The following is a 16,586-nucleotide window of genomic DNA, read 5'->3' as shown; positions in this document are numbered from 1 at the left end:
CATTTCAATTTAAATATCTGGTTTTAAAAATGCAACCCATCATAATTTACAAGGGCCTAAAATGACAAATTAAAATCGTTTGATCCAACGGACTCAAATCACAAACATATTCCAATCAACATTCATATGACACAATACTAATAATATAATACACAAAACTAAATATTCACGTTTTTAAAAAAATGCTTGCTTTTGCACGATATATATTTAATTATTTATGAAAATAGTAATAATTTCTTGTTACAGGCTTCCCTTCGAAACTAGATGTTAATGTAAACTTTAAGTCCACTGCTTCAGACAGAAGTTTTTAATGCCCTGAAACGAACCCTTATAGACATTATGTCAAAGTTGTGTGTGTGTGTGTACGGCTCGTAAGAAAGATCAATACTTAACGTTTACATTCAAAATACAAAACAATTTAATATACAACTGTAAAACAATGCTGAATGTAAAAACAACAGTAACCACAACATCTGTAAACCTGACGGTGGACAGTTTGGTTTGGTGGGTGAATGTACAGAACCACAGTAGTATTTGCTGATTGAAACACATGCATAACCAAGCACAGTTATACACTTTGACGCTTGCTGTTAAAAGTTTCTGGAAGTGGAAAAGAGCTAAAACATTTTTATTTTCATCAAAATTATACATTTTAATTTACAGGCCCTTCCAACATTAACTTAAAAAATGAAATCCCTGCAACAAGTGACGAGTCCCGCTGATGAAGGAGAGTCTGAACTGAAGAATGTGACTGGTTTTGGTCTGAAATCACAGTATGATACAGGAGCTGGTCCCATGCTGTTAAAGAAGGGTGTCACTATAATGCTGTAAAACAAAAAAAATCCAACTGGTTAAAAAAAGCGGTCTGAATATGTGGCCATTTACTCAGTAAAAGGGACTAAAAACAAACGAGTGAGCCAGTGAAGGACCCACTATCACTGTGAGTCCGTTTTAGGGCCACTCAGGAGGAAAATTTAAAGAAAAGAGTTCAGTTTTCGTCTCGTTCAGGGGTCGAGTGTTGAGGGAGATCAGAGGAGAAAGCTGCTGGTTGGGTTTTAAAACAAGTGCGTGTTCCACTTGAAGATTTGAGCGCTCAGTCAGTGCTTGTTGTTCGTTTCCTCCTGGCCCGAGCTGGAGATGCCGTTCTGGGGTTGGGTCGAGCCCGAACCAAGGCCGTACAATCTCCCACAATACTTTGCATCATCGATGTTGTCTTCAAAGAAAAGCTGAAAACAAAGATTTCAGTTAGATGACTGCAGAATAAACAAAACTACTCTTCCTGCATGCGGTTACAACAGCTAACGTTACACAATTTAAAAGCAAGCGACTAAAATCTGTGTGCGTCTGTACCTCTTTCATCCTAAAGAAAGCCATGCCGGTGAGCAGCGAGTCTGATCCAGCTTGATGCTGCCGCCCGATCCTCTTCAGCTCCAGCTGGTCTGCTACTTCCTGTAGTCCTCCCTAAAGAAACACATCAATCAGACATATTGTTTAACTATTACGTTACACTCCGTTTGCCGCCTTGTATATCTGTATCCTGTCTATAGTACCTTTAGGTTCTTGCAGCTCTTCATCAAGTACTTGACATCGTAGATTGCTGGGAAAAACAGGTTGAGGATCTGGAAGAAGTCGTGTTCCTCCTCAGGGAGCCGTGCGTCTGTTAGGAGCTTCACCAGGTAGCCAAAGTCGTAGCCACTGACAAACAAACAGAACAGGAGGAGTCAGGACAGGTTGGACCACATGAGTAGTTAGTATGGCTCAAGTTAAAGCCAGAGTTAAAAGTACATTGTTTGTTATTGGCTAACCCTAGGATATTATTTTAAGTTCAATTCTACGAGCAATGTTAGAGGGCATATTGTTATGACAGGCAGCTTCTTAGCTCCACAGTTTCAGCCAATAAATATTTTGTTTCTTTTTGGCTATAGTGACGATTACAACTAAAATTAAACAAACGCTTCAAATGTCACTGGAACAGCCTAAGAAGACCTCGCATTATTATTTCAAACCCGCCTAACTAGATATCATGATAGAAAGGAGGAACTCAGATGCTGTAAAAAGGCACTCATTCTATAGAACATGAAAAAGCTTTGAATTTATGATTCAAAGCTGAATCACAACCAATAACGTACCTGTGGAAGGACAGCCACTTGACGTTTTCACACAGCACCAGACCAGACGTCATGAGGAGCTCAGCAAAGTAGAGCGTGTCGATTCCCTCTTCCTCGTGTTTCTTAAACTGGAGGCCGGAGTTCTGGAGAAGGTCTATGGAGTCCTGTGAGTACATGTCTTCTCTGTGAAGAGCAAAAATAAAACATTAAAAAAACTTGTTGACGCTTTAGGAAGAGCGTGAAGACTAAATGTGAGTGTGATATTCCCCTTACGTAAGGTTGAACTTGAAGTTGAACTGCCACGTCGTCGTGCCGTGAGGATAGTCTCCGTCCTCATTCATGAACGTGAGGCCGAGCTGGATGATCTTCAGGAGGTCGACGTTACACCGTAGCAGCTGGTACTGGTAGTCCACAGTGCTGCGGAACTCGCCGATCGGTCGGACAACCACGCCAGGAAATTCTGTGTCCTGGTGGAAAACAGAGCAACCTTCAATATTCCTGCACTATGATTTGTCATTAGAATCATTAACTAAAGTGCCATTGTCTTATTGAGCTTTGTGTTACCCTTTTGGACCCATCTAATGTATAGTGTTTTTTGTTTTGAAGTTGGTGTTTATTAAAACTTTTTCAGTAACTTTGCTGTCAACCAATGCAGTTATTATCCCTTTTTACATCACCACAGTCCACTCGCTTACCATGGCAATGTAATTGTAGCTTTGAATAATCTGTCGGATTTTCCTCATTTCCTCCTCCACATTGCTTGCCCAGACTTCACAGATTATCTGACTGGAATCTGTAAGTGCGGCTGGCATGTTGGCAGGTCAGGGAGGGAGCTTAAACCCCAAGAATCCTGCAGTGCTCGTGAAGGGGGCGAAGGGGAGGCAGTGTGATGAAGAAAGACAACTCTAGGAAAGGATTAAAAAAAGAGGGAGTTAAATTAAATTAAATGTCTTTAAATCTTACTACCAGTAGTATGAGGACAAAAAACAAACAAACAAAAAAACACAGAATATCAACGTCGGTGCCACTTGTGCCGTTATCAGAAAAAGAACAAAGTATCACATAACAAAAGTTATTGATTCCAAGTTAAAACTATACAGAAATAGTACGATAAAGAAAATCAAGCACAATATATACGACTAGCAATAACTCATCGATCTGCATTGTGTAAAACTACAACTAATTCAACCGTTTTGGAATTTTGGTGGATGAAGTTTGTGCTGCAACAGAGCCATATTAAGACATACTTAACGATATGAGGCATTTCTCCTCTTCGTTAATTGTACAGATACAAACATATTTATACAACTACTTGAGACAAGTTACAGAATTCCTTTTACATCAAGTGCCTTTGTGTTACCATGACATCGACATGAATATATATTGAACAGCTAGCTGGTGATTGTTTATAATATCAGGCCAACAATGATCATATTAAATAGCGCCAATAAGAACTAGCATTGCATTAATTGAAAGTTTTTGTAAATAGCTAGTAGTGTTTAACAACTCTGGAGGCTTTGAGTAACCAGGCATTTTGAAATACTATTCAAACTTACTAACTACGTAGCAGCGAGGGACTAAAACACTAGCTGAGTGGTCAGCTAGCATGAACGGCTAAGCTAATCCTCGCGTTATCGATGAAGCTAGCCTCAGCGGAGCAAAGAGTAAATGAAAGAGCTCTGCTTTTTCATCTCTCAATATGTCACCAAAGTTTTGCACACTACTGACAAGGCAGCGTATCACTGTGTAAAGTATAAAAGTGTAAAAATCCAGGTTTACCTCAGAATTTCCTCGACGTATCCTGCCAAGCTAGCTAAAAGCGCCTCTTGTCTTCTTCTTCTACGTTTTCTCTTTCTCCTACTTCTCATTCTTTGTATATATTGGCGAAGCGCAACTAAACGGTAAATGTGTATACCGCCACCTACTGCACTGGAATGGTAACGACGTGGAAAAAGAATTCCGTATCCACTCTACTTTGCTTACTGCGACTATTGGGAAATGCGCTTGAGTTTTTACTTCTAATACGAATACTTGTGTATTTACATTACACACTACATTAAGTACCTGTTATTAAGTAGACTATTGTTGAAGTTAGCTCTAATGGGACTAACTATAACGGTAAAATGCTATTTACTAAATAATAGTAATAATAATAGTAATGAAAATACACACAACCAACAGACTAGGTTCCTTGGAGAGCAAATTTATTTGAAAACCATTTATAACACCTGATAAACAGTACAGTATATTGCTTAAAAATATATGACTTTATATGCCAACAAACACACAGCTGTCAGCAGTTCAATATCACAAACTTAACCAGCTAAAGGATGACAATCTTCATGCCCCGAAGCTTTTGAACACTGAAGTTATGTTGAAAATTCATGAATAATTAATTAACAATATAGAGAGGGGTATTAGCTTTAAATAAATAATTACAATCGTTATGTATATTTCATTTACTTGACATTTGAAATTGACAAGGATGGATATAGTAAAAACAGAGTGAGAGTATAAAATATACAGCTCAGATATATGAGAGGAAAGGGAAGGACGAAGAACTGCAATTTACTTCATAAAAACAGGGATTCAATAGATTTGACTTGATGTACAGCTCTTTTAGGGAACAGGAAATATTGATGAAGCAGTTAGGAATGAATATTAAGTTTTAGCAGATAATTATTAAATATGCAACTGTCTAGCTACCTGTCCCATTTAAATATCTATTTTCTATGATTTTATAAGGTCAGAACTTAATACTTGAATGTTTTCGCCTTCAAGTCTCTTGGCTGAAATAGTAAGAAGCTTTTGGACTTTTGTTAAAAAAGTTTTAAGGGGAAAGTACAGTATTAACCTGGGCCATTTTTCTTTGCACATTTATGAGTTAAAATGACTAATGGGAACAAAATGCTTTGAAACTGCTCAAAAAGATTCAAGCTGTAGTGTAGCATTCAGTGCATGCTAATAAACCTATAGACTGATCACAGCCTGCTAATGACTTCAGGATGATTCACAGGGTTTTTCACATGGAGTTTTGGAGTACATGAAGACTTGTTGAGTTGGCTAGAACCTTATAAACACTGCCACGTGACCACCAAGTCACATGCTTTTCAATACTCATCTGTATACTTAAGCAAAGAGACTTTGTCACCTGTCACTTCAGTGGTTTTTAAAAGATATGCATAGAAAAGCAGTTTGACACTATTCTTAGAGAAAAAATACATCATCCATATACCACGTTACTATTTATTATAAGACTGTTTAACAAACTACAACCGATGTTTTCTTCCCTCATGTCTTATTTCTCAGGGCACAACTGAGTTTTACATATTGTGCTTTTAAAAATAACATAATATCTATGTTAAAAATGGGGGAAAGTTTTCCCTGTTTATTGTAAATGCATTTGTTTCCCAGAGCTGGGAGATCCAGACCTTCTCATCATGATACATTAAAGACTCCATCTAAAGTTAACACTGTTTGCACTGTTTGACAAAAACACACTTCTCCTCCCGGACTTGAAATTTTGGCCTGAGCTGAAAACCGGACAGGTTAAGAGCTGACGCAGGTGATTTTTATAAAATTATGAAATTCTCTGCTGTGCCAGAGTCCAGCGTCGTGGCAGCGGTGGAGGACAGAGGTGACGTCAGCTGCTCACTGCTCCGAGGATTCAGATTTCCTCTGGATGTGGGAGATCTCCAGGATGGGCATCAGCAGCTGGAAAGCATCCTGGATGTAAGACGCACTGTTGGATGCCTGCAAGCGGAGAATCATCACACATGTCAACACCAGACACATTTTAGTGTCATCCTGAAAAGACCATATTTGTGCTGGTAAAGCCTTGTGACACAAGTGCAGACTACCAACTGCAAAACATCCTCAACGACATGTTATTTAAGCTCATTCCCAGCCTACACAATTTTTCATCAGGGAGGTTTCTACCAATGATTTGAGCTAGTTTCACTTGTTCACAGTTTCCCATGAAAACTCTATGACTTCTGTCTAAATGAAAGTTATTGTATCACGTAAAAGAGTTAAAGAAATCCTTTGAATTAGATACTTTGTTATGAAAATATTGCAATAATCTCAGATAATCTTACAAAGCAAGAATTTCTAAGTCAACGACTGCCTAAAGAAAAAATATACTATATAAAATAAGGTTTTATCCGGGTGACGATAATGAGAGGCGAAATCATCCAAACTATCAATCTTTTGAAAAGAAGCATCTATTAAACAACAACAACAAAACAATCTGTTTATAAATGATCGTAGTATTGTGTACGTTTGCGTTTCAAGGTCCCGATAAATGTAATTACACAAAGAATTCTTTACAGATTACAAGGAGTAACTGACCTGTTACACAGGCAATAAACCGGATAGAGATGAAACTGATGAAACAGGGTGTGACGGTACCTTACACAGTGTGTGTGTGTGTGTTTGTGTGTGATGATGACACAAACCTCTAAAAAGACTCCTGTTATCAGCGGGTTGAGGACATCTCCCTTCTCGTTTGACTGTAAGACAGAACGTTTTAATTTAATTACCATCACCGCTCGGGTGAATAAACTGCCGCAGTGATAAAGTGTCAGCGGTTAGAAAAGCAGTGAGGAATATCAAAATGCTTCAGGTGCAAAGGGAAGATGTATGAAGAGTTTTTCTACAATACGTTTTGACATTAAAGCAAACCAGGAAAACGGCTGTAACAAACAAGTAGGAACAAAGAAGACTAGAAGGGAGTTTAAGACGATAATTGACATATCTATCAACTCTAAATGTCACTACTTCAGATGCTACAACAGGAGACTTTAGCTTCATGAAATATCTGAACTCTCTGATACACTTTGCTAAGTCAGAATCATCACACTTACTCCTGTCGTCGTTAAGCAGGAGGTGAACTTCTTGGAGAGCAGAGAGATTTCTTTACACAGGACGACAGTTAACCTGAGAGCAAACAACATGAAACATACAAAGTTTAGCTTGAGCACAGTTGAGAGGGTGGATTGTGAAGAGGAAATCCATGCAGTCTTACTGCGACAGAATGCCGGCCTCTGTGCTGCCGTTGGAGAAGAGGATCATCTCCGCCAGTTTGTGGAAAAGCTCGATGGATCGAGCCGTCAGCTCAGCCAGACTCCTGATGGCTGCAGCGTGAACCTCCTGAAAGAAATCAATATAGTTTCAACCGACTGCACAGACAAAAGAACACCGGGCTTTTACTGTGAAACCCCAAAAAGTGTTTTTATAAGCCGATACAAAACTGTAACCATAATTGTGTCTGAAGCTTCTTTAGCTTCTTTATTTAACAAGTACAAACTGGACTTCAGGTCTTTCACAAAGAATTTGCACACAACAAAGCCTATAAGTCAGACAGCAAGATCAAATTCCCTCCGTTATAATGTTAAGTATTGATTACATAATATAATACATAAGAATACCTCTACAGTGAGTGCTTTCTTTACGTCCTCTTCGCTCTCCTCTTCTTCCGTCTCTGCTTTGTTAATGTCAGTGATCTGGCTGCAGGCGCTCTTACAGGCCTGTAGGAGCACAGAGAGCATGCTAATAACACAACTTTAAAACAACAACAACAGCTGCATTTTCCAGTAGCACCAAAAAAGCAGTACGACAAACAAAAACGGAACCGGAATCAGAACCAAAGCACTGAGACGGGCCGTTGGTTGGTACCTTGCTGAGTTTGTCAGTTGTGGCGGTGACACTTAGACCCTTCATGGCCTCCGTTAACTCCTTCTCAAACTCTGAGCCGTCTTCATCTGCAATTACAAACGTACATTTCAGCTGTCTTGTCCATTCTGGTCCACATGATGCTGCATTTTATCATCTTTTTACCTTTCTTCTCGTCTACGTCTTCGTCATCAAACTCCACCAGAGAGAAAGAGTCCTTGATGAGATCCAGCTCTTCTCTCAGCTGAACCCGCTCGTCTCCTGATAATGTGGTCAGCACCGACTTCACCTACAGCACAAAGAAACACATTTACCCAAAATGTAGAAACATCTCAGTGTGTCTTTTTAGCCACAGCACTTGTGAAACTCCCATCCTACCTTAGACTCGCTCTCTCGAGACAGAATCTCCAGCGCCTCGAGGTGCGACAGACCCTGAAACTCATCAAACAGCATCCCGTAGTGGGCGACCAACTTCTTCTCAGAGTCTGAGCCCTCGTTCTCTGCTGTCTGCAGCTCCTCCCGCTCCTTCGCCTCCCTCAACACCTGAGAGACAGAGCCAGAAGAAAAGTGAGAAGGACAAATCATCAGTCTCCTGTCACATAATCAGGAGTCAAACTAGTTTAAGTAGGCTGAAGGTTATTTGTGTTTGGTGTAATTGTGTGCTTGTGTCTTTTAGTCTCATTTCTTTTGGCTGTTTTGCTGATGCAGACCATGACGTATGATTGAGACCTGCAGAAATCTTACGACGCTGACCTTGAGTTCATACTCATTAAATTCTGGCTCTAAATTCTTTATCCTGTCTTGTCTCTTGTGAAAATGCTTAAGGTCAAATTTAGACGTCTAATATTTCTATCTCTCATCAACAATAAATGTGTCGCATATTTAGCTCGTCATTCGCACATCTGACCCTGGCCTGCCTACCTGAGACAGAGTGGCGTTCCTGATCATCAGTCCTTTTGTCTTCCTAAAGCCGGGATCACCTTCTGCTATCACGTCCATCGTCTTCTTTCCAATGAACTCCAGAGCGTCCAGACCGCCTGATATTACTGTTTTCCCCTGTGAGGAGGAGAAGATATAAACAGTTCAGTTTCAGTGTATCAACAACCAAATATAACTAAATAACTAAATATAATATAATATATTCAATGTTTAAAAATCACTGAGGCAGGCGCCAGTTTAGCTCAGAGGTTAAATCGTGTGTCGCACATACAGAGGCTACAGTCCTCGATATGGCAGCCTGGGTTGGACCTCCACCCTCAGCCCCTCTCTTCTCCTGTTTCCGACACTATGCTATCGTTTCTAAAGATATATGTCTTTTTAGCAAGAATACCCACATACGATGAACTTCCACTCTGTGATGAAAAACTTGAGGTTTAATAAATGTGCACCTCTCTTTCTTCGTTCCAAGGCACATAAACAAAACAGAGAGAATATGTCTGCTCACTGTGCTCTGGACGACACTGGTGAGCGACGTCAACATTCCCATCGCGCTTCCCACAGCTGCTGATCCGTCTCCAGATGCTTTGTCTGCCTCACTGCTGGCTTCACCTGCAGGAGGAGACACAAACACAACACATCCTGTTACATAAGGTAAAAACAATATGGGGAAAATAATGACTCATATTCCATATGTGCCTTTATTACACAACAAACAGTGATTACTCACCCTGCTCTTTCTGCTCTTCCTCAACTTGTGCTGAGAGTTCGGTTGGACTCGGGATTCCCAGCGACGTCTCTGCCTTCTCTATTGCCTGAGTGAGCCCTTGGCCTGGATGGACAGGAGAGACAAGCAGCATGTATAATATAAAAATAGCTTTAATGGTAATAGACAGAAAGACAGTGAACAGCTCTCCAAGTACAGATAACTAAAAACTGCACTCTTGCAATACTGGGTTGGTATGATGGTCTGTATGCTCACCCACTGTCGCCACCGTAGCTGTTGCTGTGGACAGGATGGATTTGCCCCAGCTGCCCCAGTATCCCCAACCACCCTGAGACACAGTGGACTCTGTGGTTGTCTGAGAGAGAGGGGAGGCAAAGAGGAGGAGGGAAAGACAAGAGAGAGAGTGAGAGAAAGAGAAAGAGGTTGAGTATGAGGGAGAGAAATAGAAAGACAAAAAGAAGTGACCTTTGGCTTAACCCCAGAGTCAACACCTCAATGGTTATGCAACACAGGCTCAAGCTCTAACTGTGTAAGGCCAGGAGGTCAGTAGATGACCAGAGAGATGAATACTTTCAGTTGTGGCTTTATATAACTGTTCTCAAAACTGTTGGACAGTTTCACGAGCTTTCATCAGAAGGATGCTGCTATGACAAACAACAAGATGAAATGTGCAACCAGGTAACGCCTCTGAGAAAATCTTATGCATTGGTTGTCAAGTTAAAGGCATATAGTGTTATGGAGTAACACAATAAAACAATAGAACTAACTGATCGAGGCAGCAGTGGAAAAACAACTCCCTTTCTCTACAAGGAAAATTAGTCATTAAGACCTCAAAATATGTCCCAGGTTTGCAAATACCAGATTTACTCCAAGTTCTCTTTTTACCAGTATTTGTTGTGTTATCAATAAAAAAAATCACATAAGCATCAGTACCTTTGCCGGTTGCTCCTCTACTTTTGGCTTCTCCTCAACCTCAGCTGCAGGTTGGGGCTCCGGTCTCCTCCTGGCTCTCCTTGTCGGAGCTACGTCAGTCGCGGTGTCAGGTGGGGTTGGCGTGGAGCTGTCGGGCGTTCCGGCAGGAGAGGCATCCTGACTGTCTGATGCCACCTCGGGACCCTCAGCTGCTGTAGCTTCACTGTCTGACATCTTTGCGTCTTAGTTCATGCCTTTTAAAGAAAATTATCACAAACGATTAGAGTTATTATCCAGGTATGTATCTAACTAAAGTTTTGCATATAGTGTGCGTTTTTGATATTTAGAGGAGCAAAAGCCTAAAAGATACAACTCAAATATTCACTATATAGGCCGCCACATATGTAATCAGTGAAGTACACCTCTCTAAAATCTGTCACTCTCTTCTAAATATAATCAGAAGGACTGCGTAAGGCTCATGGTGAGATGTTAATGGAAAATCTAATCATTCTCACACTTTAACAATTGTTATTTAGCACATTTATTCCAGGAGGATAGCCCGAGGACCCAGGGAATAGCAGTCAACCATCCAGCTGTTAGTTATCTACAGTATGTAGCTGGAGGGAGGGATAGTTTAAAGTCCAGTCTGAGGTTTTATGAAACCTAGACTTACACAAAAAAGGGTCAACTTATACAATGAATGTGTATAGGCTACTGGCAGTATATTTTATACAAACATACAGTTAAACTGTACATGTACATACAAGTACACATCCCTGAAGCTTACAGCCCAAATATACACAGGGAAGAGGAATTTCTGTTGTGACATGCAAAACACAAACTTTACATTCAGATCGATTCATATTCCATTAGCAATGAGTGTAACTGTAGAGAATAGCTGTATCGTTTATCATGCCTCCGGTGGGTTGCTAGTTTGTTGAGCTCATGAGTGGTTTTCATTTTTAAAACATAACTTAGTCAGGAAATACTACAAACAGTGTAATAGTTTTGCTGCAAACTCACCTTTCTCCTGTCAAAGTCTTGATGCTAACAGTTTACGTTACCCCAGCCTTCTCGCAGGACAATTCTAGAAATAAACAACGCCACACGTTTGTCTTCTTTATTTTGGTAAGGACTTCAGTTTCTACACTTTAAACGCCTTTTAGGTTTCCAGTAAAAAGTAAAAGCATTTAGGTTTTATCGCTCTTTTTGTTCACCAGGATTAGCCACGTCACAGTTTGTTTTCAATGAGCAGGTCCAAAGGCAACCCACACAGAGAACCGTGAGTTCCGGTTAACACTTTCAAAACAAGATTACTTTTAGAATATCGATGTTGAAAGAGTGGCTTTAATACAGAATATGTATCACAACAAATACTGGAGCCCCCCTGTAGGTCAATTTTCAAACAACCAAATGCTTCTGAAAACCTCGATGCACAATTTGAAAGATTTTACATAGCTTTTCAAGGGTACACAGGTAATATTCTTTTATTTTGAAGGACAGTCGCTATTACTACTACCGGTCTCGTCCTTGCTCTCGTTAATTAACTTGCTACTTAAAACAAGACTTCCGGTACTATCAAAATAAAATAACTTTAACTTCCGGTAAAACAAATAACATTACTTTAAATTCCCCAAAAATAAAAGATATCAATATTAATTTCTCTATTGCCTTCCATGTCTGTTTCTAAAAATGAAGGAATTCAACAATTAACACAATTCATATTCAGAATAATGAATACACACTCAATCACAATTAAAATGTACAGCGTTTAAAGTTAAAAGTTCAACTCAACAACCAGTGCTTTGTACTGTAAACGTTAAACATCAAACCTAAATTGGTATGAAATTAAATAAGAGATCAATTGTTTGATTGTTTACACACAACATGTTTAACTGAATGCATACAAATAAGAGAATGAAAAAAAATTACAATTAAATATTTACTTAACTGCATTATTAAGTATTTCGTACCCCATCGTTAATTCAGCACTGCTTACATGTCTTTTTTTCCACCACTACTTGAAGTCACCGGGAACAAGCCACGCCCACTCACTAGCACCTGAAGCAGGAAGTGACAGACGGCACGGATCTTGTTTGGGTTGCTAAATCGCAAAGAGAACGCTAAGTAACAGATTAAATTAGTAGTAAGGAATATCTTTGAACATAAATCGAGTTACACAAATTGTCAGATGTTTACGACGGTGGAGGATTTGTTGTTTTTATCGCTATCCGAGCAGCAGGTGGGAATCACTGATGATTGTTTAGTGTGTATGTGTGAGTATCCTTCTACAGTTCAATATGCTCCATACCATAATCTAGGCTAATGGTAGAAGAGCACAGGGTAGGCCGTTTTGTGCTTATTTACTATCATAAGAACACAAATTGAAATCAACAACTCCAAATTCATTTATCCATAATTTAACGTTATCTGTTCAGAATAAATACGACACTGAAGAAGAATTTATATAGTGCAATTAAATTAGATATTCGAAAATGTTTAATTGTGGCTTCTTGTACCCTCTACACATTGTGTCATAACTCATTGACAATTATCGTAATAACTTCTTTTTTATTATCTATGTTTATTTGTAAGTTACACCAACACAGGAGGTAAACCTTTCAAATTAAAAGTTAAACAGCAGTGCACTATGAAAAGCAAATTGGTACAATGTAAACACAGGCTTTAATAGTCTTTATACAGTATAATATAGTGTAGTTAAAGATTTGTCATGGGGAACAAGCAAAACAATCAACAGTGGTACAGAAAAGTAGAACTCAAATAACTGTTTAAACTGAGTTATGTTTTGGCTTTAAACTTCAAGATTGAAGTTGTGGTTTAAATTTCACAGAATTCACACAATTTTACATTCATTAATAATAATAAATAAAACATCCATAAAAAGTAGAAAGTCTTAATGATTAGCACTATAGATTTTTTGGGACACACAAAAGTAGGTGTTTACAGTCCTGGGCTGCTTCATGAGCAATGACCGTTTACTCTTCCTGTTTTGCAGGTTTGTCTTGTCTGAATGTGAGCTGAAGCCTTAACTCCTTTCAACATGAAAATCCACCTGTCACACCTGCTTCTCGCAGTCCTGCTGCTTGGCAGCTGCACAGCTGACAGCGCTCAGAAAAAGTCAGAGGCAGGGGCGACAAAGCTGGCCAGCTACCCCCCCGGCAGGTACATCGTGGCACAGGAGGGATCCAGCACGCTGATTGAGTGTAATGTAACCGGAGGCCATAATGACATCAAGTGGTACAACTCCAAAGGCGTTCTGCTGGGCGAGGACACAGGTAGGGGGAGGAAAGGTTGGACTGAGAGGAGTTTATGCTTTGACTTTTCAATTTTTTATACATTTATACACACAGTAAAACAGTTATTGGAGGAAATGATGACAGATTTTAAAACTATGCGTTGTCTCGTGTGTTTTGACTCCAGGTGGGAAATGGCAGATTCAGGGAGATGGAGCCCTGAACATCACTGTCATCTCCTACAAGGACCGCGGCCTCTACACCTGTGTTGCAGGAGGGAGTAAAAACTACACTGTCACTCTGCGTGTCGCCCACACTGAGAGTGGCCTGGGCCTATACTTTGTCATTGTCTGCCTGGTCACCTTCACCATCACCATGATCCTCAATGTGGCGCGGCTCTGCATGGTCAGCAGCCACCTCAAGAAGACGGAGAGAGCCATCAATGATTTCTTCCGCACTGAGGGAGCAGAGAAGTTGCAGAAGGCATTTGAGGTCGCCAAGCGCATCCCCATCATCACGTCAGCCAAAACGCTGGAGCTCGCCAAGGTCACGCAGTACAAGACCATGGAGTTCGCCCGTCACATGGAGGAGTTTGCTCGGAGCGTTCCTCTGCCGCCGCTCATTCTCAACTGCCGCACTTCCCCTGAGGAGGGCGCTGAGACGGAGAACCCAGGGCATCTTCCCGCAGAGCAAGTCGGGAACAGACAAGCTATAGGCCCGCCCTCCTCTGACAAAAAGGGAGAGGATGAGGAGGTGTGTCAGGCCCTGCTGTCAAGTGCAAGACAGGAGAACGATGGTGGCAGCGTGGATGTCAAAGTGTCTGTCCACATGGTTTCTGAAAAGGACGCCAGTGAGAATTAGGAGGTTAAGATGTCCCTTTCATGCCCTCCCTATAGGCTCAAGAACAAGTGTGTCCTACGAGAGCACTGAACCTGTCTCAGACTGAATCCCATCAGAAGTGTAAGCTGTCTTATCCTCAGACTGTTTTGAAGAAATGGACATATCCTCTGCAAAAGTGTCTTTAACCTTCATTGTTTCTCACCACAAACAAGGGGCGACTCCACCTGTTTAAAGAAAATCAGATTCTTTAAAAGTCTAACATAAAAATCGTCTATTTCTAAGTTGATTTATTACCTCAGTTAACATTTTCCAAATGCATTCATGGTAACTGTTGCTAGTTTCAAGTCTTCATAAACACAATATATTCATTTTCCAAATAATGCCCGCATTGAGAGTCAAATAGATGATAAAGCAGGGCATCCTTTGGGCGTGGTTACCATGTGACAGTAAGACTCTACCAGGGCAAACTGAACGATGTTTTGTAAGTGTCAGGTTTCTCAAAAGACACTCACAAATAGTTTTTTCATATTTTTGCCTTTCACTGGCCTTATAAGCTTTCCAACTAATATCACATACAGTGAATATGTACCCCCCCGGGCTTACTAAGCTAGCACCAGCGTTGGCTGACAATTTAGCATTTGCTCACTCGCTCATCTTCTTCCTCTTATGTTTTGTGTTTGGTCTTCACATTTGTGTTGTGGGTTCTCCTTAACTTTCCATTCTGGAACTTTTCTGTGCACATGGGGAGAGTAGCAGCAGATATAATGGCTCATGTGCTGTCTACTTTTCCTTACTTTGACATTCAGTTGGCTTATACAGATCAAAATGTTATTATGAAATACCAACATCCTGTTACTGCCTACTGTCGATGATCTGACACTTTGAAGTAATACCTCTAACATGCTGCTGCACAGACTTTATGTTCAGTCCTACTGTATGAAAAAATAAAGATATTAAAAAAACAAAAAACATAAGCCATACAAAATGTTTAAGGGGTATATTTAAAGAGTTGCACAGTAAACACCAAACGTCCAGTTATATTTTCAGAAGCAGCGCAGGAACTGAGATATAAATGTGATTATTTTAACATTGGATCAAAAAACGTCGGATGTGATGGAAAAACTACTAATTCATCATTTAATTGTGTTTAATGCCTGGAAAAGTCAGGGACTTCTTTATCATGAATGTGAAGTATCTGTTATAATATCTGTTAGTTTTCCGCTTTGTCATTGTGATTAATGATGCGCTGAAGGTAAACAGTGATTTGCTTGAACTCCCTCCATGTTCGGTGTGTTTTGTGTCAACGTTTGGAAACTTGAAAGCTGTGTTGTTTCTGTGGTTGTGAGAAAAAGCTTAAAAACCAACTGAGAAAATGTTGAACAACCTTTAAATGTGTCTCAGAATGAATATTGTGTCATGTAAGTTTAAACTGGGATCTCTTGTGTAACATACAGAGTATGGTTGAACATTACTGTTGGGTATTTGGGCCTGAATGTTGATATTACATGTGCTGTTTGTTGTTTTTGTGTGTAATGGCTTCATATAAAAAGTAGTTTAAATATTTAATAGTGATTGTATAAAATGTTTTTACAGACCACAACAGGATAATATAATATGATATAATATAAAATATAATATTTCAATAAATATAATAAAACACATGCTGGTGGTTGTTTCTGCCTCTGCAGGTAACACAGCTCATGAGCCTCTGGATGGCGCTGTTGGGTAAAACATCCCGTCTGTATTTCAGCTACATTGTTGGTGCATTCCGCACCTTAAAACACCTGTAGATAAACACTTGACATCACTTTCATTTATTCGTTTAAGTACCATATTTTGATGTCTGGATTGTAATAATATTGATATACTTTTAGTTTATAATAACTGTAGTTGTTTGTGTGAAAATAGAACTCATAACACAGTTTCTTCAAATTCAATCAATCAATCAAATTTTATTTGTATAGCGCCAAATCATAACCAAAGTTATCTCGAGACACTTTACAGAGAGAGCAGGTCCTGACTGTACTCTTTATGTTACTGAAAGAGAGGCCCAACATGAATCACCATGAGTGGCACTGAAGTTCTTTAGTCTGTCAGGAGGGAGAAAACAACCAAAGACAATAAGCAGAATGAAAA

General features: G+C 39.8%; 3 protein-coding genes across 4 annotated transcripts; 1 reads left to right on the top strand and 2 right to left on the bottom strand.

Annotated features, from left to right (window-relative positions):
* Positions 1-237: 237 nt before the first annotated feature.
* cnot8 (CCR4-NOT transcription complex, subunit 8) lies at positions 238-3,945 on the bottom strand. Its single transcript, XM_069671685.1, has 7 exons — positions 3,888-3,945; positions 2,804-3,013; positions 2,382-2,575; positions 2,130-2,291; positions 1,551-1,695; positions 1,351-1,461; positions 238-1,226 (listed from the first exon to the last, which is right to left on the bottom strand). The coding sequence occupies exons 2-7, from the start codon at positions 2,918-2,920 to the stop codon at positions 1,098-1,100; spliced, it is 858 nt and encodes a 285-aa protein (XP_069527786.1). The 5' UTR covers positions 2,921-3,013; positions 3,888-3,945; the 3' UTR covers positions 238-1,097.
* Positions 3,946-4,302: 357 nt separating this feature from the next.
* On the bottom strand, positions 4,303-11,586 carry fam114a2 (family with sequence similarity 114 member A2). Its single transcript, XM_069670666.1, has 14 exons — positions 11,380-11,586; positions 10,378-10,610; positions 9,700-9,799; positions 9,448-9,549; positions 9,226-9,329; positions 8,703-8,837; positions 8,160-8,324; positions 7,947-8,070; positions 7,785-7,870; positions 7,538-7,636; positions 7,135-7,259; positions 6,974-7,046; positions 6,566-6,619; positions 4,303-5,861 (listed from the first exon to the last, which is right to left on the bottom strand). The coding sequence occupies exons 2-14, from the start codon at positions 10,588-10,590 to the stop codon at positions 5,760-5,762; spliced, it is 1,482 nt and encodes a 493-aa protein (XP_069526767.1). The 5' UTR covers positions 10,591-10,610; positions 11,380-11,586; the 3' UTR covers positions 4,303-5,759.
* Positions 11,587-12,437: 851 nt separating this feature from the next.
* LOC138602664 (microfibrillar-associated protein 3-like) lies at positions 12,438-16,052 on the top strand. 2 transcript variants are annotated; one of them, XM_069674191.1, is made up of 3 exons: positions 12,438-12,598; positions 13,373-13,652; positions 13,798-16,052. In XM_069674191.1, exons 2-3 carry the CDS (start codon positions 13,418-13,420, stop codon positions 14,469-14,471), a joined length of 909 nt encoding a protein of 302 aa, XP_069530292.1. In that variant the 5' UTR covers positions 12,438-12,598; positions 13,373-13,417; the 3' UTR covers positions 14,472-16,052. The 2 variants fall into 2 exon arrangements, with proteins under 2 accessions (XP_069530292.1, XP_069530283.1); XM_069674182.1 differs by having other exon boundaries at positions 12,438-12,632.
* Positions 16,053-16,586: the final 534 nt, after the last annotated feature.

This window comes from Semicossyphus pulcher, unplaced genomic scaffold (genome assembly GCF_022749685.1).
Source record: "Semicossyphus pulcher isolate SPU_LCO1_2020_fin unplaced genomic scaffold, fSemPul1.0.p SCAF_10, whole genome shotgun sequence".
Classification (NCBI taxonomy): Eukaryota; Metazoa; Chordata; class Actinopteri; order Labriformes; family Labridae; genus Semicossyphus; species Semicossyphus pulcher.
Note: the sequence above shows the minus strand (reverse complement) of the source record. Positions and strands in the feature narration are given on the sequence as shown.

What these genes read in the sequence shown, in the direction of transcription:
- cnot8 (XM_069671685.1), bottom strand. Translation starts at nt 2,920, where the DNA reads ATGCCAGCCGCACTTACAGATTCCAGTCAGATAATCTGTGAAGTCTGG. An exon ending in GCTACAATTACATTGCCATG is followed by an intron (nt 2,576 to 2,803) that starts GTAAGCGAGTGG and finishes GTTTTCCACCAG; the next exon opens with GACACAGAATTTCCTGGCGT. An exon ending in CTTTCTTTAGGATGAAAGAG is followed by an intron (nt 1,227 to 1,350) that starts GTACAGACGCAC and finishes CTTTGTTTTCAG; the next exon opens with CTTTTCTTTGAAGACAACAT.
- fam114a2 (XM_069670666.1), bottom strand. Translation starts at nt 10,590, where the DNA reads ATGTCAGACAGTGAAGCTACAGCAGCTGAGGGTCCCGAGGTGGCATCA. An exon ending in TAGAGGAGCAACCGGCAAAG is followed by an intron (nt 9,800 to 10,377) that starts GTACTGATGCTT and finishes CCTCTCTCTCAG; the next exon opens with ACAACCACAGAGTCCACTGT. An exon ending in CCTGCTTAACGACGACAGGA is followed by an intron (nt 6,620 to 6,973) that starts GTAAGTGTGATG and finishes TCTGTCTTACAG; the next exon opens with TCAAACGAGAAGGGAGATGT.
- LOC138602664 (XM_069674191.1), top strand. Translation starts at nt 13,418, where the DNA reads ATGAAAATCCACCTGTCACACCTGCTTCTCGCAGTCCTGCTGCTTGGC. An exon ending in TCTGCTGGGCGAGGACACAG is followed by an intron (nt 13,653 to 13,797) that starts GTAGGGGGAGGA and finishes TTTTGACTCCAG; the next exon opens with GTGGGAAATGGCAGATTCAG.